The following is a 24,200-nucleotide window of genomic DNA, read 5'->3' on the forward strand; positions in this document are numbered from 1 at the left end:
GTTTATTCTATACTTGTATTTTATTCTTTTTGGTCCCTTCCTTTGACATCGCCCACCTGTTCTGTAACCCCAGAAAGATTGAAGCAAAGTTATCATTTAATATAATAACAAGGACTTGCAGATGCTGGTTTATTCCAAAGATCGACACAAGATGCTGGAATAACTCAGTGGGTCAGGCAGCAACCCGGAGAATGTGGCTAAGCGGTTTCGGAAGGTCTACTTCAATCTAAAGAAGGGTTCTGACCTGAAACGTCGCCTATCCATGTTCTCCAGGGATACTGCCTGACACTCTGTGTTACTCCAGCATCTTTTTATATTACTCGTATTGGTGTTTGATTTGATTTGTTTCATAGCTTTTGTATTTTTTATGACTTTTCCCTCAATTTCCCTCCTGGGATAAAAAAAGTTCTATCATATTGTATCGTATCGTATCGTTATTCCAGATCACATCTTCGTGGAACTGCCCCATCATTTTCTTTTTCATATTTATGTGCCCATTTAATATTTCAGTTTTTGTCTTAATCTCCTTGGTGACACTGCTTCATAGGTCATCTTTCTGGTCCTGGTTATTTGGTGCTCGTTCTCCAAATTGAATCATAGCCTGCCGTGCCTCGCTGCCTCCTGCTGTTCACTATCTCATCCTGTATCATCAGTATTTTCCCACATGCCTTTATTCATCTCTGGAGTCTCCCAGATGCTCAGTTTGTCCTCACTTCTTGGCAGAATATATATATTTCCCACACTCTGTTAGAAATTTATTTCAAGGACTTCTGATTGCTGTTTGCCAATATGCTTTCCCATTTTATTTCCCAAAATTCCATTCTCAGCTCCTCAGTATCAACTATTTAATAATCTGTGTGTTTTGTAGTCATTGTCGAGAACTGTTTTTTAGAAACATAGAAAATAGGTGCAGGAGTAGGCCATTCAGCCCATTCAGCTCCGTCATTTAATATGATCATCCAAAATCAGTATCCCGTTCCTGCTTTCTCCCCATATTACTTGGTTCCATTCGCCCTAAGAGCTATATCTAACTCTCTCTGGCAAACATCCTGTGAATTGGCCTCCACTGCCTTCTTTTATATTATGACCATTAATGCTTAGATTTTCCTCTCCTGTCACGGTCTCTCACCTCATTCCCCATTATTAGAACCAGTGATTAATTGAAAGATACAGTATGAAAACAGTTCCTTCAGCCCACCGAGTGTCCATTGATCACCAGCCATACTGGCTCTATGTTGTTCCACTGTCACATCCACCTACTACACACAAGGGCATTTATATGGAAGCCAATTTACCCTCAAAACTGCACGTCTTTAGGATGTGGGAGGAAACTGGAGCACCCGGAAAAAAACAACATGGCCATAGAGAGAATGTGCAAACTCCACACAGACTGCACCTGAGATCAGGATTATCCTCTGGCCCTGTGTGGCAGCAGCTCTACCAGCTAGATATTACCTAGTGGTAAACGTTCTCTTGTCAGGCTTGTTAAACATTGGTGTAGAAAGAATGTCTGTACAAATTCTAGGAGCATCATGTCTCTTACTGACTTGTGAATTTCAGGACCGATTATAGTGTAGCTAGATGGCAGCAGTGATAGATTTAGTGTGGTGGCAGTGCTCTCTCCACTGAGTTAAAATCTTATTTATTCCCAACCAGATCGAGGGATTTGAGCATATAATCTAGTCTGATAATTGCATGCAGCACGAAAGGATTGCACTGCAGATGCTATTTTCTGTTAAGTCATTAAACCGGGCATCACCTGTTGTCCCTAGTTCTCATAGAGTCATAACCTCGCATAGCATGGTAAGAGGCCCTTTAGCCCAACAAAATGCCCCATCCCAGCCTGTACCATTGCCCACATTTGGTCCATATCTCTCTAAACCTTTCCTATCCATTCTCGGGCACAATTAAACACAAAACCTTGGAAATTATTTCCAATTCTTAGAGATTAGTTATTTTTTATTCTTTTCTCAAGTCTACTCTTTCTCAAAACTTTTCTCAAGATTTCTCCTTCATACTTTATTTAGGGGGTTGGTTTCTTTCTTTCAAGAATATTTACATAGGTTATTTTATCCCATCTTCCTCTTCTGCCAATGTTTTCTCCAATGTATCTTGTCTTTGCCCCTTTTTTTCTAAGATGCTGCGGGTTTTTGCTGCCATAGACTAAAACTCTTCAGTTTGGCCCACAGAATCAGTCTTGGTGAGATTTACGATATGATACGATACAACTTTATTTATCCGGGAGGGAATTTGGTCTGCCAACAGTCAAAATATACAGTTACAAGGCATTGAAAGTGTCATGTACATTATAATAATAATGACATTTAAGTGACCGGGGGGGGGGGGGAGGGAAGTCAGTCTACCCCACAACAGAAGTGAGAGGAGTTGTATAGTTTGATAGCCACAGGGACAAAAGATCTCCTGTGGCGTTCTATGATGCATCTTGGTGGAATCAGTCTGTTGCTGAAGGTACTCCTCTGGTTGACCAGTGTGATGGAGGGGGTGAGATGTATTGTCCAAGATGCTCCACAGTTTGAGGATTTGCACTCATATCTCATCTAGCCGAGGCACTGACTGGATTATTAGTCCAGCAAGTCAACTCCACCCCTGTTAACCCAATACCAGGCAGCAGTTCGGAAATATGGATCTGAACTAAAGACTGACTTGTCTTACAGCTATGATAAAGTAACATGACAGTTACACCGTGACCAATTAATTAATCCCCATCCTGTGAATGACTAGCTACTCAAATATCTAATTTAAACAATGAAAAAATAAAGACAAGGAAAGTGTAATGTATTCATACATATTCATGTGTATGTTAATGAGTTGGTGTTCAATATAAGCAGGGAATGCTGTGTAATAAATCTCTCTCTCATGATCCAGGCAACCAGTGTAAGTCTTGTTCTTCATTCTGTCGTCCGGAATATAACAAAATTGGCGACGAGGACGGGATAGAGTTTGTGAACTCATCCTTTAAATACAGTGCAGGACTGTTTTGCAACCTGCAGTATTGTTTAACATTTTAAACAGCAATTACGAAGCTGTGTGTGTCGCAGTTGTTTGCGAGCTGGACACGATAGGCGGCAGATCCTTCTATGCATGGGACTGTAGTTTAAAACAGCAGCTGTACAAATCGTCAAGAGTTTGTCAGGCTTTCTCTATGTTGTGTCTACGTGGCAAGATGGCGTCCTTAGGATTGTATAGGATTTTAGACTGAGTTTTTTTTTGTTGAGTTCCTCAAGCTGGTATAACCTTTGTACAGCTAAGTTTTAGGTGAATTGATACACCAGAACAGACAGGAAAACGGGGATTTTGAACGGACTTTAAAAAAAAACAAGAGAACAACACGATGGCAACGTCCACGGGCTACATCGGAATCCTTGGCACTTTCGACAAGAGTAGAGAGCCATTCAGCTCCTATATGGAGAAAGCGAACATGTTTTTCACGGCAAATAACATAATGGCGTTAGTGGTGAAGGAGAGGTAGTGACTGAAACAAATAAGGCCGTTTGCGACCGCATGAAAGCGATTCTGCTCACGGAGATCGGTCCTAAAGTGTTCGGCAGACTCGTGAATCTCCTTGCGCCCATAAAGGCAAAAGACGATCCATTCAATGACATTATGAAGAGATTGGAGGAGCACTTCAACACAAAGCCTCTGGAAATTGCAGAAAGCTATAAATTCGGCACTAGAAACCAGAAGCAGAATGAGACAATCAATGAGTACATTGTTGCCTTGAAAAACATAACTTTGCACTGTAACTTTGGAACCTTTCTCGGACGCGCACTATGCGACAGGTTTGTTTGTGGTCTAGTGGATGAACAAATTCAGTCCAAACTCATTAACACTCCAGATCTTACATTCGAGAAAGCATGCAAGATTGCTACCACAATGGAAATGGCATCAAAGAATGCTCGCGCGTTTCGTCCACCACAGACTGCAGTGGCCGTTTACAGTCACAAGGCAGTGCCGATGGCCAAACCAAGAGGCGTTAAACCAAAGCCAAAGTATAGCGGGAGCCGAGTTCAGCCAGTTGTTATTGTTGCAGTGGTAATCACTCATCCCAATTTTGTCAGTTCAAAATGGCCAAGTGCTATAACTGCCAGAAGAAAGGCCATATCGCCTCAGCACATCGGGCCAAGCTTAAAACAGGAAACCAACAATCTGCGGGAAACAAGCGACAACATCAGAATGGAGTTCACAACTTGGAGATGAACCCAGATGGTAATGAACATGGGTTGTACACCATTTATGCAACCAACATCGATAAGTCTACAACCAGCCAAAGCAAAGACTTTCAAACAAAACAATTGATTAATGAACAGTTAATCGATATGTGTATTGATACGGCAGCAGATTGTTCGGTCATGAGCAAAGACCTGTACGAAACAAAGTTCCCACAGACACCATTGTTTGAGAGTAAGGTCAAGCTGAGAACCTACTCGGGCGAAGTTTTGGAGACATGTGGACAAATGAACTGTAAAGTTCAGCATAATGATCAGTCAGTAACACTGGCCATCATAGTGGCCAGCTACAGAAATAAACCAACCCTCCTTGGAAAGGATTGGCTGAGTAGAATAGAGTTAGATTGGAAGACCATTTTCAGCATCGATTTGTCCAAATCACGTCTTGAAAACGTCATAAGCAAACATGCAGAAATATTTGCCGACAGTTACAAGGGAATAACAGGGTACTCTGCACACATTTAACTTAAGCAAGATGTGAAACCTGTGTATTGTCGACCAAGACCTGTATCATATGCACTAAAGCAACAAGTGGAGGAAGAACTCGACAGGTTAGAGCGGAATGGAGTATTCGGGAAGACAGGCCAGAGTAACTGGGCAACACCAATTGTGGCCGTATATCCAAGGCCGACAAAACTGTTCGACTATGTGGTGGCTACAAAGTCACAATCAACCAAGCCGTTGACGACGAACAATATCCGTCACCAACCTCGCAAGATCTATACGCAGAACTTAGCGAAGCAAGAGTCTTCACTAAACTGGATTTGTCTCATGCTTACGCCCAACTCAATGTCGACAAGGAAAGTCAGCGGTACATGACTATCAACACACATAAGGGCTTGTATTCAAAAACAAAGCTGCCCTGTGGTGTGAAATCCTCCCGAACATCTTCCAGTCTATCATGGACAAAATGTTACAAGGCATTCCGCACTGTGTGTGCAACCAGGATGACCTACTGATATTCACAGAGGGCACGGTAGAACATCTGGAAATCCTCGAGCAGGTTCTCACACGATTGAACTGCCACAATGTCAAACTGCGACAAAGTAAGTGTGCATTTGCACAGTCAGAGGTGGTCTACCTTGGACTCAAAGTAGATGCCAACGGACTTCACCCTGTGTAGGCGAAAGTTGAAGCAATAGTGAATGCTCCAAAACCCAACAATGTGTCAGAGCTATGATCATTCCTTGGGATGGTGCAGTTCTATGCTCGATTCCTTCCAGATTTAGCAACTGTGCTAAAGTCACTACATCATCTGCTACAAAAAGATGTGAAAAGGATGTGGAGAAAGGAATAGCAACGTGCATATGACATCTGCAAGGAAAACTTGACAAGTGACAAACTCCTTGTTCACTACGACACGACACGCGAGATGAAACTTGCTTGTGATGCTTCAAGTTATGGTGTAGGTGCTGTGATCTCCCACGTAATGAATGACGGACAGTAAAAGCCTGTTGCTTTTGCATCCTGCACCCCATCACCGAGTGAACGCAATTATGCACAGATAGAAAAGGAAGCACTCAGCATCGTGATCGGAATCAAGAAATTCCATCAGTTTCTTCTCGACAGACCATTCACCCTAGTGACTGATCACAAGCCACTACTAGTGATACTAGTCTCAAGTCAGCTATACCTTCCATGGCGGCATCAAGGATGCAGCACTGGGCAATTCTGCTGTCCCAGTATGATTACAAGGTTGAGTACAGAAGCTCCAAGTGCAACGCAGTTGCAGATGCGTTGTCCCGGTTGCCCCATGAGAACTCTGACGTGGGAAGTGAGAACTCAATCTACACACTGCAAGTTGTAGTTGAAGACTTTCCAGTGACTGCAACAGAAATTACAGCAGAAACAGAGAAAGTCACTGTGCTGAAGTGGGTCTATGAACAGACATTGAACGGTTGGACTGAAATCGATAGTGGATTGAACTCAGCTCTGAACTCAGAGCTGAAGCCTTTCCATAATCGACGCCATGAATTATCAAGTGAGCAGGGATGCATTAAGTGGGGTTACAGAGTGGTTGTACCAGCGTCTTTGAGAAACAGAATTATGAATGAACTTCATGCCGAACATCCTGGCATAGTAAGCATGAAGTCAATTGCCAGAAGTTTTGTGTATTGGCCTGGTATTTGTCAATACCAGGCCAATACATCGAGTCACTGGTGAGCAAATGTAGCATCTGCCAAAATTGCCGGAGTAAACCACCAAAAACACCACTGCAACCCTGGTCATGGCCAAGTAGACCTTTTCAGAGAGTTCATATAGATTTTTGTGAAAAAGGTAATGATCACTTTCTGGTACTGGTAGATAGTCATTCCAAATGGACTGAGGTTAAGCATATGGGGTCAAGCACTACTACTGATTGTACCATAGATGAGTTGTGATCAATTTTTGCATGCCATGGTTTACCAGAAGAACTTGTTTCTGGTAATGGGCCTCAGTTTCGGTCAGAACGGTTCAGAGTTCATGCAACGGAATGGTGTGAAACACACTTGTTCCCCCATACCATCCAGTCGCCAACGGGGCGGCGGAAAGGTCTGTTAGAGTTGTCAAAGATTTCTCAAGAAACAGGGTTTGCAGGGTAGTTCAAAGTTCAGCATGAAACATTATTTGGCTAGTTTCTTGCTGAAGTACAGAACCACACAACACACAACAACGGGTTGCTCACCGGCAGAACAGTTGATGAAGAGAAGGCTAAGAATACGCCTAAGTCTAGTTTAACCCAATTTGGCCTTGAGAGTTGAGCAAAAACAGTTAAGTCAAAAACACCATTTTGACTCCCAGAAAAAGGAGAGGAACTTCAAGCCAGATGAACAAGTTTGTGTTCTCAGTCCTCCCAACAAGTCCGGTCGAGACAAATGGGAAAATAGTGGAAGTGTGTGGATCAAAAAGATACTTAGTTGAAGTTGGAGATAGGATCAAAAGTGTCCATGTTAATCAAATGATTCCGGCCAAAGATGAACCAAAAACTGAGCATGAAGTCCTAATCCCTGAGTTTTTATCTGAAAGTGAGTTGGAAGAGACCACTGTGATTGAAACACAAAGTTCAGTTAGTACAGACGAAGAAACAGATTCCTCTGGTCGAAGTCAGGGTACTAAAACAGAGCCAAACAAGTCTACAATTGAGTCAACACCTAAACCTGTTACACCTGTTACTGTTAGATGATCAGGCAGGATCCGTAAACCAGTAGTCAGGTTAGATTTGTAAGTTAAATAACTCACTGCACAAGTAAAACAAAAATGTGTATAGATGTAAAAATAAATACTGGTTAAATCAAGTATCACAACAACAAAATTGTAACTGAGAATTTAGATTTAATACTTTAAAAAAAGGAGAGCAGTGTAATGTATTCATACATATTCATATGTATGTTAATGAGTTGGTGTTCAATATAAGCAGGGAATGCTGGGTAATAAATCTCTCTCTCGTGATCCAGGCAACCAGTGTGTAAGTTGTTCTTCATTCTGCCGTCCGGAATATAACAGAATCACCAGGAATATAATCCAGATCACCAGGCCAAATGCCAAAAAGTATCCCTCCCTCCCTCATTCCCTTCCTCCCTATCCCCTTCCCTCCCTTCTTCCTTCCCTCCCTCTATCATCTTTAGCTTTAGGAATGATCTTATTGTTATTCCCTGTGCCGACGTGCCAATGTCAGCATAACACTTCTCAAGGGTAGTAACCAGATATTCACTGTGGCCAGTTTAACCTGGACATTCTAAAATCGCAACCTCTGAAAGACTGATACTTGGCAGTGATTTGTTTATATTTTTCATAGCTTTGATTTTAAAACAACTAGGGTCCATAGTGACTTTGGTGTAAAGCTATTGTAATTGGATATCAGATCTGCTGCAAGTTATGCTTGTCTCACTGAAAAAGAATGGAATTGAGAATAGGGACAGATATAGATTGGTCAGCTGAGACAATAGTGGCTGCACTACGCTGTGGCCAGCAATAGCACTGAGTTTACTGTGCGAACCAATCTCGTTCTTTTCTCCCTTTGCTAAATATATTCCCCACACTGAATAAAATACCACTGATCTTTTACCCGTCACGTATCCGCAAGTATAAAATGTCCACCCTTATTTGTTCTGTGGGTCGACAGAACAGAACTGTTTCCTTCTGTAAAACTTGTTCTCTCTGCACTTCCAGTGAAATGGTGGGAAGGAATAGATGTGAGGCTGCAAGGTGTATAAAGTGTGACTAACCCACCACCTCGATGCTCTGAGGCCACCCAATAATCATCTTTTATTCCCCCAAAAGATGTTTGAGAAAAGGATTTGCAGGGCGGCACAGCAGCAGAGTTGCTGCCTTACAGCGCCAGAGGCCCGGGTTAGATCCTGACTATGGGTGCTTGGCTGGACGGAGTCTGTACGTTCTCTCCGTGACCTGTGTGGGTTTTTCTCTGAGAACTTTGGTTTCTTCCCACACTCCAAAGCCATACAGGCTTGTCAGTTAATTGGCTTGGTATAAAAGTAAAATTTGTCCCTAGTATGGGACCTGTTTATGTGCGTGGATCACTGGTCAGTGCGAACTCAGTGGCCCAAAGGGCCTGTTTCCGCACTGTATCTCTAAACAAAACTAAACTAAAATGCATTGCCACCAGGTGTCAGTATACTCCTTACCTGCAAACGGTGGTGCTCTCACAAACACGCTGCCATTCCTGCTTAGTTTACCCTTGGAATCGTTTCCCAATCGCCCCAGGTTGAATATGGATTTCCACTTCTTAGTCTTTGCAGAGAGCTTTCTCCTAGAAAAGAGGCAACATCCACACGCTTTAACTACAAACACTGGAACATGTTCAGGCTGAAGATAGACACAAACAGCTGGAGTCACTCAGTGGGGACAGGCAGCATCTCTGGAGAAGGAATGGGTGACTTTTCGGGTCGAGACCCTTCTTCTGAACCAGTCTGAAGAAGGGTCTCGACCCAAAACGTCACCCATTCATTCCTTCTCTCCAGAGATGCTGCCTGTCCCGCAGAGTTACTCCAGCTTTTCGTGTCTATCTTCGGTTTATACCAGCATCTGCGGTTCCTTCCTAAACATATAGGTTTAACCTCTGTGCCAAATTGCATCATTTCAACTCAACCCTGAAACCCACGGTACCTGAACAAACCAAACACATGCGAATATTTTATTTCAAGGGCAAAAGGCATCTGGCAGGAGAGGGTTGGGTGGATGTTGTGGTGAACTAGAGCAGTCCCATCTCACAGGGATGATTCTTCTCTGTTGGTTATAACTTATCAACCACCCACCCAGTCCCACTGTGCACACATAGCAACAGTCCTCACAAACCACTCTCCAGCATATCAAACCCATCTCTCTACCCAACAGCACTCCTCCGAGACGCATATTAACACCACTCCACAGACAAATTCACCGTCCCCTCGTCAAGGACTATTCTCCAGACTATCAACAGTTTCCCCCCATCCCTCAGCCCCAATTCCCACAACTATCCAAAGCACATCTCAGGACCACAGCACTCCTGAGACCTACCACTCCCGAGTCCCACCTCCAAACACTACGAGTCCACACACAGGTTTTGTGGTACATTCAGCCACCAGGGCCATTCCTCAAGAACAATTCCCAAAACCACGATTCCTGGGAATCATTGTACTGACAATGATTCCATTTCCCTATACCATCCCGACCCAGGCACTCAATCCCAGTGCCTGTGTCTGAAGAAGGGTTTCAGCCCAAAACGTTGCCTATTTCCTTCGCTCCATAGATGTTGCTGCACCCACTGAGTTTCTCCAGCACTTTTGTCTACACTCAATCCCAGCACCATTTCCTGGAACAATTGATCCTGAAGCCTATTCTCCATGATGACGCTAATTCCATCATTCTTCAGGACTATTTCCAGTAGACACAACCCACCATTGATGCTATTATCAAAGTACAGTATTGCCACAATGGCAGCAACACTTCAGCCCAACTCCCAGTTTAGTTTCCAGTATGAGCCCAGTTCGCTACCCACTTGGAAGATAGGTTTCACATCATTTCCCTATGTCAGCTTCATTTTTACCAACTCAACTCAAAATAACTCAACTCAACTCAATAGTGACTAAATATGACTCTACATCATCGGTCCTGCTGACGTCAATATTGTTGTAACACAGCTAATCCTCTGACTCACCAAAAGCAAGTGTGTTGTTAGAAATGGGAGCAGTGTTTAATTATTTTTCCCCCCTCCTTGCCCCAGGGGTGCAGAGGCTAATTGCAAATCTTCTCCTGGGAGCTACGCTGAAATCAGTCCACTCTGATTAGCTGTGGGTTGAGGGGGGTGCTGGTGGGGAGGGTAGTGTTGTTGTGGTTGTGGGAAGCAAGGTGGGTGCACGATTAAACCAGAGTCTTTGCTATGTGCGTCGGTATAAAACAGGGAGCGACTCTCACTGGGGAGTTGCTGGATGTGGATCTCAGTCAATCAACTACACCAAGCACTCACTTTAATTGCAACTCAGCTGTTGGTACGTCAAGTGCTGTCAAACAACAATTGCTTCTATTTTTACCTCTTGACGTGCACGAACATGCGGATTTTTAAAATTATTTTTCTGGTTCCAGGTGATGAAAGGTCAGGTCGACTGCCAGTGTAACTAGGCAACACAATTAAATGTTGACTGCTACATGAACTCATTGAGTGTAATGTTGTACAAGGGGCTGTGTGCTTTTCACCATGAATCATCCAGAGTCTGCTGCCCCTCTCATACCATTCTCTATCCCTCTTTCCATCTGCCTAATTCACTTAAAAAGTTCACGGATGCTACCCGAGCAAGAATTAGTGGCAGAAGATTTTAGCTCTCTGACATGCATCCATGTGAAGGGGGTACAGTTTAGCCCTTTGCTAACCTGGTGATATGCAAACCCAGAAACTAGTTGGCTTCCTGCTGTTTGATTCCCTTTCGGTAATCCTCCTTAGCCCCTCCCCTCACTATCTCCGCAAACACCAAACTCCTTTCTGGATCTATTAATCCTGGCCTTCAATCTCTTTATTCCACGTATAATCATTGTGTCTTTATCTGTATTGATCCTTACCTCTAAGATTCCCCCTCACCAAATCATTCAATACTCTGCCTCCCCTTCCATCAGGGACTTTAAAATCTGCCTCCTTGACCATGTGTTGAATGTGTCCTTACTGATCAGCAAGATTGGGGGTGGGATGGGGGAGGGGGAGAAGGGTGGGGGAGGGAGGGGGAGAGGGATGGGGAGCGGGGGTGGGATGGGGAGGGGGGGTGGGGAGGTGGAGGGGGAGAAGGGGGGGGGATGGGAGGGATGGGGAGAAGGGGTGGGATGGGGAGGGGGGGTGGGGAGGTGGAGGGGGAGAAGGGTGGGGGAGGGGGGTGAGAGGGATGGGGAGAGGGGTGAGAAGGGGGAGGGGAGAGATGGGGAGAAGGGTGGAGGGGGGAGAAGGGTGGGGGAGAGGGGGGGTGAGAAGGAGGGGGAGAAGGAGGGGAGAAGGGGTGGGGAGGGGGAGAAGGGGTGGGGAGGGGGGTTGAGAGGGAAGGGAGGGGTGGGGAGGGGGAGGGCGAGGGGGGAGGGGAGGGAGGGGGAGAAGGGTGGGGGAGGAGGGGTGAGAGGGATGGGGAGGGGTGGGGAGGGGGAGGGGGGGGAGAAGGGGGGGGGGAGAGGGGGGGTGAGAAGGAGGGGGAGAAGGAGGGGGAGAAGGGGTGGGGATGGGGAGAAGGGGTGGGGAGGGGGAGAAGGGGTGGGGGAGGGGGGAGAGGGAGGAAGGCATGGGGGGAGGAGGGGTTTCTGGAGTAACTGATGTAAATAGATTATAAATGGAAATCAATGTAACTGAAACTTACCTGAAAAACGTTAATATTAGCCATGATATAGATAGAGATTGGCTGCCCAGCAGATGTTTTTAATATTAGTTTTTAGTTTTAGAGATACAGCATGGAAACAGGATCTTTGGCCCCCTAAGTTCATGCTGACCATTGATCACCCGTTCACACTAAGTTCTATGTTACCTCACTTTTGCATCCACTTCCTGCACACTAGGGGCAATTTGCAGAGGGCAATTAACTTTCAAACCCGCACGTCTTTGGGATGTGGGAGGAATCCGGAACACCTGATAGAAACCCATGTGGTTACAGGGAGAACGTGCAAACTCCATACAGAGAGCACCCAAAGTCAGGATCGAACCTGGTTCTCCGGTGCTGTGAGGCAGCAGCACTACCAGCTGCGCCATTGTGCTGCCCGTAAAGCTGGGAACTGCTGTAATATTTCAGCTGTGAATTTGGAATGCTACATGAAAGTACTAGGATTTGACAAGCATATTTACCTGGGATCTGGCAGATCGATGACGGTGTGATAAATAGTCCCGGCAGCAGGGCCAGTGTTCATTGGAGCACTGTGTATTTTCTCCAGTCGCGCAGGATGGTCTGGTTTCAAGGTCCTGGCCTGAGCCTCCTCCAGGGATAAAAGCTTCATGGACGGTGATACAATCGGAAGTGACTTGCATTTAGCAACAGGATTGTGTGCTGTGGGGTAAATTATTTCAAACAGTGTGCTGATTGTTACCAAGATGCTACTTTACTTATTGTCTATTCCTGCACTTCAGCTGGACCCAGTGCAACTGTAGTTTAGCTTAGAGATACAGCACAGAAACAGGCCCTTCGGCCCACTGGGTCCGTGCCAACCAGCGATCCCCGTATATTAACACTATCCTACACACACTAAGGACAATTTTTACAATTTTTACATTTTACCAAGCCAATTTACCTACATACCCGTACGTCTTTGGAGTGTGGGAGGAAACCGAAGATTTTGGATAAAAGCCACGGGGAGAACGTGCAAACTCCGTACAGACAGCACCAGTAGTCGGGATCGAACCCGGGTTTCCGGCGCTGCAAGAGCTGTAAGGCGGCAACTCTGCCGCTGTGCCACCGTGCCGCCCGTAGAGACCGAAGAATTATTCCGCACACCAGTGAAGACTCATGAGGGTGCAAAGGAATTCAAACAGAAGCCTGATCTATATGTGGTCGGGTACTTGTTGCATGGTTCTCAAAGAGAGCTATGCTTTCCATCTGTCTGTGCCACACATCCAGTCATGCAGAGCGATATAATGCCCAGTTGGACTATAGAAGACCAAACCTCCTCGCAAATGTGCGACCTGCATCTGGCAGAACCGCTCATGCAGAATAGGCGAGGCAGGTGAGATCTACTTTAGTGCCACTGAGAGCATTTTCCTGACCAGGTCCTGAATGTGTTGCATGGAATCTTTTCCAGCAGGTTTACGCCACTGCCCCACCTCACCCGAACCAGCCTTCAATCTCACTGAGTGCCATTGTGAAGACTCACCCCACCGTATTCTCTAAACCTAACCCTTCTCCAAGCAGTCCACTCCCTCCACAGCTAACGGTAGCTCGGCACACATTCTCCATTCTCCGCACACTATTCCTCACCAACCTCTGATCTCCCTCCTCATCCTCGGACTCTTCACCATATTCCTCTCTGCTTCTCAAACATGACAGAACCTATGCATTCTGTGTTTCCCACTAAAACTACCCACTCCCACCCCACGCTACCCTCCACTCCCAACTCCAAACCCCCCATTCCCTCCCTCCCTCACTCATATTCCTAAAGGTTGATGAGTCATGGTAAGCAGCAGGTTTACCCTACCTACGCAAAGGCACTTGTAACCAGTTAGAATATTTTGCAATATAACAGAAATCACTGTATTTCATAAATACACGCAGGAAATGCTGAGTTACTCCAGCATTTTGTATCTATCGTCAGTTCCTTCCTACACACTTGTTCCGCATGGGTTTGGGCTGAAAGGCCCAGTATCACAACAGACGTCACATTGAGACACGGTGCAGCTGGGACCGGGATCGGGGCCGGAGACTGCGTGTAGACTATAGTCCTCACTGTTGCCGCTTCAGTCCTACCTTCAACGACTTGCTTGATCTGTGTGGCGTTGCTGTTGAACAGCTGATTGACGTGATTCAGGATGAACTCAATAACAATGGACTGAACTCGCACCTCCAGAAATGCAGCGTCATTGTTATATCCAGAGCTTTCTATTTCTTTTGACCTGTGAATAAATACACCGTTGGTCAGATTAAAGAGTTGGTGTTTCTAATGCATTTTGGAAAGAACATAAATCCAGTAATAATCTGCTCTCACTTTTCTTCATTTGAATCTGTTTTGGAATTGCATTTCTGATCTGATTCTCACACTTCCAGAGAAGATTATTTTTAATGATTAGTTTGATTGATAGTGAATCTGGGCCATGCTCTGATATATCCTGCTGCAGTTTACATGCGCAGGTGTGTGGATATAGGTGTTACTATGCTTTCCCTACCTTTTCCAATGGCTTAAGTTGCATAGTGCAGCAGGAGACTTTTTGCGCACAGATGTTTGACGTGTGTTTTCAGGCAATATTAGCCATAACAATTCATGCTCTATTTGCACTTCCTGGCAACATCCTCGTACATCTTCTCTACACCCTTTCCAGCTGAACACCATTTCTCCCATAGCCGGGTGACCAAAACTGAACACAATATTCCAAATGTGGCCTCACGAATGTCTTGTACAATCGCAACATAACATTCCAACTTCTGTCCGCACAACTTTGACTGATGAAGGTCAATGTGCCGAAAGCCTTCTTGACCACCCTACCTACCTGAGACGCCACTTTCAAGGAACTATGTACCTGCACTACTTGATCCCTATGCTCTCCAACCCTCCCCAGAGCCCTGCCATTCACTTTATATGTCCTGCCCATGTTAGACTTCCCAAAATGCAACACCTCGCACTTATCTGTATTAAACTCCATTAACCATTCCTCAGCCCACTTGCTGCAGTTTTCGATAACCATCTTCACTATCTACGATGCCACCCACTTTAGTGTCAACTGCAACCTTGCTAATCATGCCTTGAATATTCTCAAGCAAAGCTACAAACAGCAAAGGCCCCAGCATGGATCCCTTACGCACACCACTAGTCCTAGGCCTCTAGTCCGAAAAACAACCTTCCACCGTCACCCTCTGCTTCCTTCATGAAGTCAATTCTCCATACAGTTGGCTAGCTCTCCCTGGATCCCATGCGATCCAACCTTCCAGAGCAGCCTACCATGTGGAACCTTATCAAATGCCTGGCAGGTCCATATAGACAATGCCTATGGCTCTGTCCTCATAAACCTTTACAGTTATTTCTTTAAAAAACTCAATCAAATTTGTGAGACATGATCTCCCACATTCAAAACCAGGCTGACTATCCTGTCTATCCAACTGCAGATATATCTTATCCCTCAGAATATTCACCAGTAACTTGCCTACCACAGATACAAGGCTCACTGGTCTATAGTTCATGGGATTTTCCTTGCATCCCTTCTTAAATAGAGGCCCAGCAGAGACACACCTGAAGGTGCAAGAGTTTGTGCAAAACAGAGGTCATGTCATAGAAGTTATACATTCACACAGCATAGAAAAAGGCCATTCGACCCAACTCGTCAATGCCAATTGAGTTTCCAGTTCCATTTCTCCCATGTTTGACCCTAATCCTCGGAATCTTTCCTGTCCTGGTACCTAAGCAAATGTCTTTTAAATGTTATTGTAACTGCCTCAACCACTTCCTCTGGTGTCTAGGTAGAGCAGTCAAAAGTGAAACAGCACGGAAACATGCCCTGCGGCCCAACTGGCCCACGACGACCAAGATGCTCCATCTAAGCCAGTCCCAAATCCTCCTAAAGTTTTCCTATCCATGTATCTGCCTATGTAAGTGCTGTTATAGTACCCGCTTCAACTACCTCCTCTGGCAGCTCGTTCCATACACCCACCACCCTGTGTGCAAGTTCCTGGTTGAAGCCTCTAGCATTACCGATGAAGATTAAAGAAGGTGGAGTGATACAACACAATGCAGTCAGCAGGGCAGAAGAGCACTTGGGCCCCTGGATGGGTGGGTTCTCTGTTCACCACAGCTGTTGCTGCTCATTGAGTGTGGATCAAATTTTCCCATGTGGTGTTTGACGAGCCACATGCAAGGTTTTGCTACTGACCCTCGCTGCCTGAGTGGGGTCCTGGGACAGCGAAGATTTGAGTTAGTGTATTTTCAGACCACACGTTAGTTGTTCCTGTTTATAAACATTGTCAAAGCACTGGCCTAACCATTTACTCTAAAATGTAGAATCAACAAGAACTTGAATTAGTCCCTTTGGACAGGTTTGGATTTTTAAGCCAGTGAAACACTTCTGTAGGGAGCTTGGCTGCTGGAAATGGTCTCTTTTTCATGTTTGCTTTGGACTAATGAATGGTAAATTTCAACGTTATACAACAATGCTCTCTGTAAGTGTGCGATGGCTTTTCCAGTTCAGAATTTCAGACTATTTATATTCAACAGTGAGTGGGAGCAAAGCAGCACAAGGAATTAATGTTGGTAATTTGATTCTCGATAATGGGGAGAACAAATGTACTTTGGGTGAACACTACAAAGCACATTCCCATTCAGACCACCGGTGTGAGCCTCAGCTTCTTATTACTCACCAAATTACTTTCCTGCCCGACTCCCACTCTGAAGTCGCTGCCTTTTGACCCAACATGGTACCAATGTAAACTTGAGGAACAACTCATTTTCAGAGCTGCAGACTCAACATTTGAATCCAACAATTTCAGATCTGAATCTCTGCTTTATTGGAAATAATTCTGCTGCTGCTGTTTACACCTCCTCTAGCTCCATATAATAATAATAATAATAACTTTATTTATAAAGCACTTTAAACAACCGCAGTTGCCACAAAGTGCTGTACATGAGAACTCATGGACAAAAAGTTATTACAAACCATTAAAAACCGTAAAACTATGGACTAAAAAACAGTAAAAATTAAAAGACATTAAAAGCACTAAGAACAGGAGCAATGTCTCAGCCAGTGTCGAAAGCCAGAGAATAAAATTGAGTTTTTAGGGAGGATTTGAAGATGGACAGTGAGGGGGTCTGTCCGATGTGCAACGGCAAGGTGTTCCAGAGTGCTGGAGCAGCAACAGAAAAGGCTCTATCCCCTCTGAGCTTACTCCAGAGAAGTTTGACAAACTATGCCTTGAACTCCTCAATGTGGGTGTAGACTCAAAACTGGTCCTAAAAGGGATCATTTTACTGATAGTAGACAATCAGTCTAGTACCTTAGACCTTGGTACCTCAAGGAGCAGCTGATCAGCTGACCTGAGGCACCGGGCAGGAGCATATGAAAGCAGAAAATAAGGGAAGGCTGTTACTAGTAGGCTTCAGCTAGGATCTTGCAGGTAGGGCTGCTCTTCCTAAACTCCAGAGCAGGTATAATAGTGGCAAGAGCTTACTAGGTTTGGAGTTTACCAAATGTGTTCAGGAACATTTCCTTGGGCAATATGTAGAGGGCCCTACAAGGGAGACAGCAAAGCTTGATCTACTCTTAAGGGGCTGTCCCACTGCGGTGACGTAATTGGTGAGTTTAGAAGAGTTTAGGAGAGTTTGAAAAAAGTGTCACGTTGAAGACCTCCTTCGACCTCCTTCGACTATGTTGAAGACTAGCTTCGACTGGCTTCGGGAAAATTGGACACTGAATAGTGGAGAGTGAAGACAACCTTCTTCGATTTCCTTCGACTTCCCTTCGACCTCCCTTCGACTATGTTGAAGACTATCTACGACTACCTTCGATTACCTTCGACTACCCTCGATTACCTACGGATAACATGCTGACCTACTACGACCTACTTCGACTAAACCTACGAATAAAAAAAGTATAGATTGTTTCCATGGCGACCTTTTTTTACCAGCGGGCATTTTTCAACATGTTGAAAAATACGCCGCAACTAGCTGAGGCCTCGAGTACGCGGAGACTACTCTTGAGCATGAAGGAGAGTTACAAAGACCTCCTAAGACCTCGAGTCGGCCATGCTGCGAGTATAAGTCGAGGGCAAACTCTTCTAAACTCGCGGATTAAGTCGCCGCAGTGGGACAGGCCCTTTAGGAAATTGGGAAGGGCAAGTGACTGAAGTGTCAGTGGCAGAGTCTTTTGTGACCAGCGACCAGAGTTCTATTAGCTTTACGATAGTTAAGGATAATGACGGGAAGGACCCACGAGTTAAAATTCTAACTTGAGACAAGGCCAACTTTGATGGTATTGGACAGAAACTTGCTCAAGTTGATTGGAGTAGATTGTTGGCAGGGAAAGATGCGTCTGGAAAGTGGGATGCTTTGAAAAGTGTGGATGACCGGAGTTCAGGGCACGCATGTTCCTGTTAGAGTGAGGGCCAAGGCAACTGGGAGTAAGGAAGCCTGGATGATGAGAGAAATTGAGCAACAAGGAAGGAGGCATGGGTCAGATATAGGCAGCTGGGATCAAGTGTATTAGTCTGAAGTCTGAAGAAGGGTCTCGACCTGAAACGTCACCTATTCCTTCTATACAGAGATGCTGCCTGTCCTGCTGAGTTACTCCAGTAACAGGGCCTCCCACAAAGTGATGGGACCATATGGTGGGGAGATCGACAGGGCAGACAATGTCCTGCAATCAGAACTATTGAACAACAAACGGCAACTAGTTATGTCACAAACTCCTTGGCTTAACCTACTGGCACGGTGATTGATTCAAAATGTCACTTTTTTTTTACATCTGTTGACACTCAACCACATAATAATATGTTAGCTCAGGAGAAACAGAATGGTCAATGAGGGAATGTTAAGGAGTGAGCAGAGAAAAGTTTCAAAGGATGGAATTCAGTGTTTATGGCCTAGATAGCTGAAAGCTTTTCCATCATTGTGTATGAAATGGGGATATAAAGGGTTGGAGTGCTAGAGAAATTGTTCAATTGAGCCAGGGACAGATATGAGGAGACATTAATGAAAATGTTGACTCTGGGGAGCGCAGGTCAGAGAGCCAGTGCAGGACAGGGGCGATGGGTGCACAAGTATTGGTGTGAGCTACGAATTAGACAGCAGAAGTTAGGATAAGTTCAAATTCACAGAGTAGGAGCCTCTTAAACCACTATTTCTACACTGATAATCATTCAAAGAATCAAAGAATGTCAAAAAAATCTAAAAAAATCTCAAAGAGTGTTTCGCTTGGGCAGCTTACAATCCAGCGGTATGGATATTGATTTCCCTAAATCCAAGTAACCCTTGCATCCGCTCTCTCTCCGTCCCCCACCCTAGTCGCTGCACTAGTTTCATTGTCATCCTGGTGAGTTTCATTGTCTGTTTAACTTGTTTCCACCTAGCCAACAGCTAACAATAGACCACTTCCTTGATCATCATTACTTCTTTGCATATCTTTCATTCATTTTTCTATATCTCTCTACATCATCGTCTATATCTCTCATTTCTCTTTCTCCTAACTCTCAGTCGGAAGAAGTTTCCCGACCCGAAACGTCACCTATTCTTTTTCTCTAGAGATGCTGGCTGACCCTCTGAGTTACTCAAGCTTTCCGTGTCTATCTTTGGTTTAAACCAGCACCTGCAGTTCCTTCCTACACACTCAAAGGATGTTTCTCTCTCCACAGTTGCAAGCTGATGTGCTGAATGCCTTTGGAGTTTTCTGGTTCTACTCCAAATTCCCAGCATCATCAGTCTGTTGCCTCTTGGTATAAAATGATATTTCCATCCACTATGTAGCCACTCCTGTACAACGAAACACATGTTTGTAAATAAGAATGAGTTAACTTTAGTAGCCTACCTCAGGAGATTGGGAGCCCATACAAGGGCTAGGTTCCTGGAGTGCATGTTTGTCTTGTTGCTAAACGAGGCTATTTGTGTTAAATGTTTGCTCAGGTATTCCAAAGTTCTGTGGGAGGAAAAAGACAGGGAGAAATTTATGAACAAGTTTACCGGCATCTTATTGAAAAAAGGATGATGTTTGATTAATACTAAAATGCTAAAAGTTGTAATGAAATATCTGAATGAACCGATCCACAAATACAGGAAACATCAATAGAAAATCTCCGCAACCCATATATTATGTGCAACATTTTCATTCATTCATAGAGTATGGAGTTTGCTGATATTGGTGGATGTGGAGTCACATGGAGCTCAGAAGTAAAGACAGCAGATTTATTTTTCTGAAGGCAATTTGTGACCTTAATGTGGTATTATGGTATTCCGATACTTTTATTGTTACCTTTACTGAGAGTCGAATTTTTTTCTTTAGTAATTCCATAGTTATTTGATTATTTAACTTGATATTTCTGTAATTCTGTAGGGGGCGCTCCTCTGTGTGCAGCCATGTCAGCAGCGCGTCAGTTTTTCCAGTTTTAGTATGTTTTAAAGTATGTTTTTGATGTTTCTCAGTGTGTTTTGTGTGGGGGGTGGTGTGGGGGGGGTAAGGGGGAAACCGCTTCGGTCGCCTCCTCCATGGAGAGGCGACTTTTTCCAGGTCGCCTCCCCCGTGGCCTAACATCAAGGATCGACGCGGCCTTTCCTGGAGACACGCCCGGGGCTTCAGCGGCGGGCGCAGCGTGGACTCTCGTTGTGGAGCGGGTGAGCCCTCGCTGGAGGGGAGCGCTCCGTTTCGCTGGCCCGGGGCAGCCGGCAGCCTGAAGTCGCGGTCTGCAGAGCTCCAGCTGGTGCGGTGTCTACAGCCCGGGATCCCTCGTGGGGGACCCGGGGGAAGAAGAGGCCATCACTGCCGGACCGCGGCCAACTTCTACCGCGGGGCCGGCATGGACTTACCATCACCCCTGGAGGGGAGCTTCGACCGCCGGCCCTGCAGGCTACGGTGCTTCTGGCTGCAGCGGGGACTTTAAATCTCGATCGCCGGCCTGCGGCCTACAACAATCTAAAGCCGCGGTCTCCGGTGAGGAAGAGCCGACCCTGGACTGACTGGACTCTGGTCCTGTACACGGGGGGGAAATGGAGGAGGACTGGCCAAATTTTTGTGCCTTCCACCACAGTGATGAATGCTGTGGTGGATGTTTGTGTTACAGTTTTATTGTGTGTTCTTTATTATTGTACTGCTGCTGACAACCCAAATTTCCACCAACCCTGGTTGTGTGGCAAATAAATTATATCTATCTATATCTATATTCCTCCGTTGCCACGATGGGATTCGAACTCGTGTCTTTGATCAACAACCCAGCCCTCTCTGGCTGTCAGGCTAAACGCTTGATCATGAATGCCACATTTCAACGTTATACAACAATGCTCTCTGTAAGTGTGCGATGGCTTTTCCAGTTCAGAATTTCAGACTATTTATATTCAACAGTGAGTGGGAGCAAAGCAGCACAAGGAATTAATGTTGGTAATTTGATTCTCGATAATGGGGAGAACAAATGTACTTTGGGTGAACACTACAAAGCACATTCCCATTCAGACCACCGGTGTGAGCCTCAGCTTCTTATTACTCACCAAATTACTTTCCTGCCCGACTCCCACTCTGAAGTCGCTGCCTTTTGACCCAACATGGTACCAATGTAAACTTGAGGAACAACTCATTTTCAGAGCTGCAGACTCAACATTTGAATCCAACAATTTCAGATCCGAATCTCTGCTTTATTGGAAATAATTCTGCTGCTGCTGTTTACACCTCCTCTAGCTCCATATGAAAGCAGAAAATAAGGGAAGGCTGTTACTAGTAGGCTACTTCAGACTGGACTCTGGTCCTGTACACGGGGGGGAAATGGAGGAGGACTGGCCAAATTTTTGTGCCTTCCACCACAGTGATGAATGCTGTGGTGGATGTTTGTGTTACAGTTTTATTGTGTGTTCTTTATTATTGTACTGCTGCTGACAACCCAAATTTCCACCAACCCTGGTTGTGTGGCAAATAAATTATATCTATCTATATCTATATTCCTCCGTTGCCACGATGGGATTCGAACTCGTGTCTTTGATCAACAACCCAGCCCTCTCTGGCTGTCAGGCTAAACGCTTGATCATGAATGCCACAGATGCTACCAGTGTAACACCACAAACACTGCAAGACCTCAGCAGAACAAAGCCAGATATAACCCATTCCTTCTCTCCAGAGATGCTGCCTGCCCCCCTGTGTTACTCCAGCATTTTGTCTCTATCTTCCGTTTAAATCAGCATTTGCAATTTCTTCCTGCACAAAGCCAGATATAACCATGGTTCAAACTCTCTCCTGTTGATATCGAATCCTGAGTGTCCAATGCATCATTGAGAAGAGGGCTGGAAAAATCCTCCCTTAGCATACGTTCCAACATAGAAAATATGCACGATTGACAAATCTTTCAAAGCTCCATGATATTCGGGGGTCAAAAGGACACTAATAAGTGGGAAAAGCATTTTGAGAAGAGGATGTCATTATTATTTTTCCAACTTTTTATTGCATTTTCTCCTGTGCTTCCAATTGGGATTGTTTCATCGCACAGACGTTTTTTAGTTGAGAGTTTCCTTGCGTGCTAGTTGCCTGAAAAGTTCTTAGTGCAGTAAAAAGCACATTGGGCTTGGGTTTGACCGATCACCCACAGAGCCCCGCGGTGATTTACAGAGTGTGACTGTCGGCTGGTTTTATTACCTGTAATGTGGGGGAGGTAGCTCTTTGATGACATTTTGGATCCTCGCCAGCTGCTCCTCCTCAGACTGAGCAGCAACAGCCTCCTGAAGGTGAAAACAACAGGACTTGGTGAAGTGGAACAGCACAACCCTAGTCTGGCCATTTACAGTGGTGAAACGGAACTGCTTGTTAGATGAAGAATGTTAATCAAAACACACAACTAGTCTGTCTCAGTAAATCAGTCCCTTTGTGAGATTGTCGACATCCATTGCAGAAGGGTCTCGACCCGGAACGTCACCTATTCCTTCCCTCCAGAGACAATGCCTGTCCCGCTGAGTTGCTCCAGCATTTTGTGTCTCTCTTCGGTGTAAACCAGCATCTGCAGTTGCTTCTTATACAAACTTTGTTCTATCATCATTGCTGTTAAACCAGTTCCATTTGGTTTCAGAACTTCATGTTATTGCAAAGTAAAAAAAATATTATAATGAAAATTACAAACCAGACCACTAGCGATCAAGCAAAAGATTTAATCAACAATGAAACATAGAAACATAGATGCCATTTGATAAATATTTATTCATGGTCCAGTTCTTTGAATTGCAAAGCTACTCAGTGACAGGGATAAAGCATAATGTTTAAGTGTAACAAGGGGTGGCACGGTGGCGCAGCGGTAGAGTTGCTGCCTTACAGCGCTTGCAGCGCCGGAGACCCGGGTTCGATCCCGACTACGGGTGCTGTCTGTACGGAGTTTGTACGTTGTTCCCGTGACCGTGTGGGTTTTCTCTGAGATCATCGGTTTCCTCCCACCAAAGACATACTGGTTTGTAGGTTAATTGCCTTGGTATAAATGTAAATTGTCCCTAGTGTGTGTAGGATAGTGTTAGTGTGCGCCAAAGGGCCTGTTTCTGTGCTGCATCGCTAAGGTAAAGTAAAAGTACATTTATCCAGGTATGTGTTTACTGATGGGCAAGGTGAGGAAAACTAGTGGGGCCCTGCGATCCTGCCCTGCCATCCCCACTCATCATCCACTCATCTCCCTTTCAGAAGCTTGAGCCAAATGGAAGTCTCAAAGCTTCATGTCTTGGCTGTGTATCAGGGGGACATGGAGCTAGAATGTATAGATAGAATTGAGGGAGAGATCAATCAACCACAGCAGCACAGTAGCTGATTGGCCTTCGCTTACTTCTAAGTTTGCACTTGTGAACATTACGTGAACTGTGAGTATGTTTGGAAAAATTCTAACAGTGCAAATATTTGTGTGTGAGCACATCTCTCTTTCTATACATGCACGTGCGCATGCCTTTGGACATGCACTTCATATATACATTCTTGCATTACATTTGAGTCATGCATCACATTTCATTCTATACATTCATGCCTTTGGAGATGCACTTCTATACATGCACGTGCTCATGCCTGGGGACATGCGCTTTATTTGTACAGATGAATGTATGTCTGAGAGTTCATGAAGCTTACATTTATGTGTATTCATAGACTTAAAGAAAATATACAGCACAAAGCAAGGTAATTTG

The 24,200-nt window shown here is 44.9% G+C and overlaps 1 protein-coding gene across 1 annotated transcript in view; it reads right to left on the bottom strand.

Moving 5' to 3' along the window:
* arhgap31 (Rho GTPase activating protein 31) overlaps positions 1-24,200 on the bottom strand; it is a 114,323-nt gene that overhangs the window by 17,505 nt on the left and 72,618 nt on the right. The window contains exons 4-8 of the mRNA XM_033032296.1: positions 22,690-22,772; positions 19,891-19,998; positions 14,138-14,283; positions 12,529-12,727; positions 8,870-8,994 (exon numbers count right to left, since the gene is read on the bottom strand). Coding sequence (XP_032888187.1) covers positions 8,870-8,994; positions 12,529-12,727; positions 14,138-14,283; positions 19,891-19,998; positions 22,690-22,772 — 661 coding nt within the window. The remainder of the gene's footprint in view (positions 1-8,869; positions 8,995-12,528; positions 12,728-14,137; positions 14,284-19,890; positions 19,999-22,689; positions 22,773-24,200) is intronic.

Source organism: Amblyraja radiata, chromosome 14 (genome assembly GCF_010909765.2).
Source record: "Amblyraja radiata isolate CabotCenter1 chromosome 14, sAmbRad1.1.pri, whole genome shotgun sequence".
NCBI lineage: Eukaryota > Metazoa > Chordata > Chondrichthyes > Rajiformes > Rajidae > Amblyraja > Amblyraja radiata.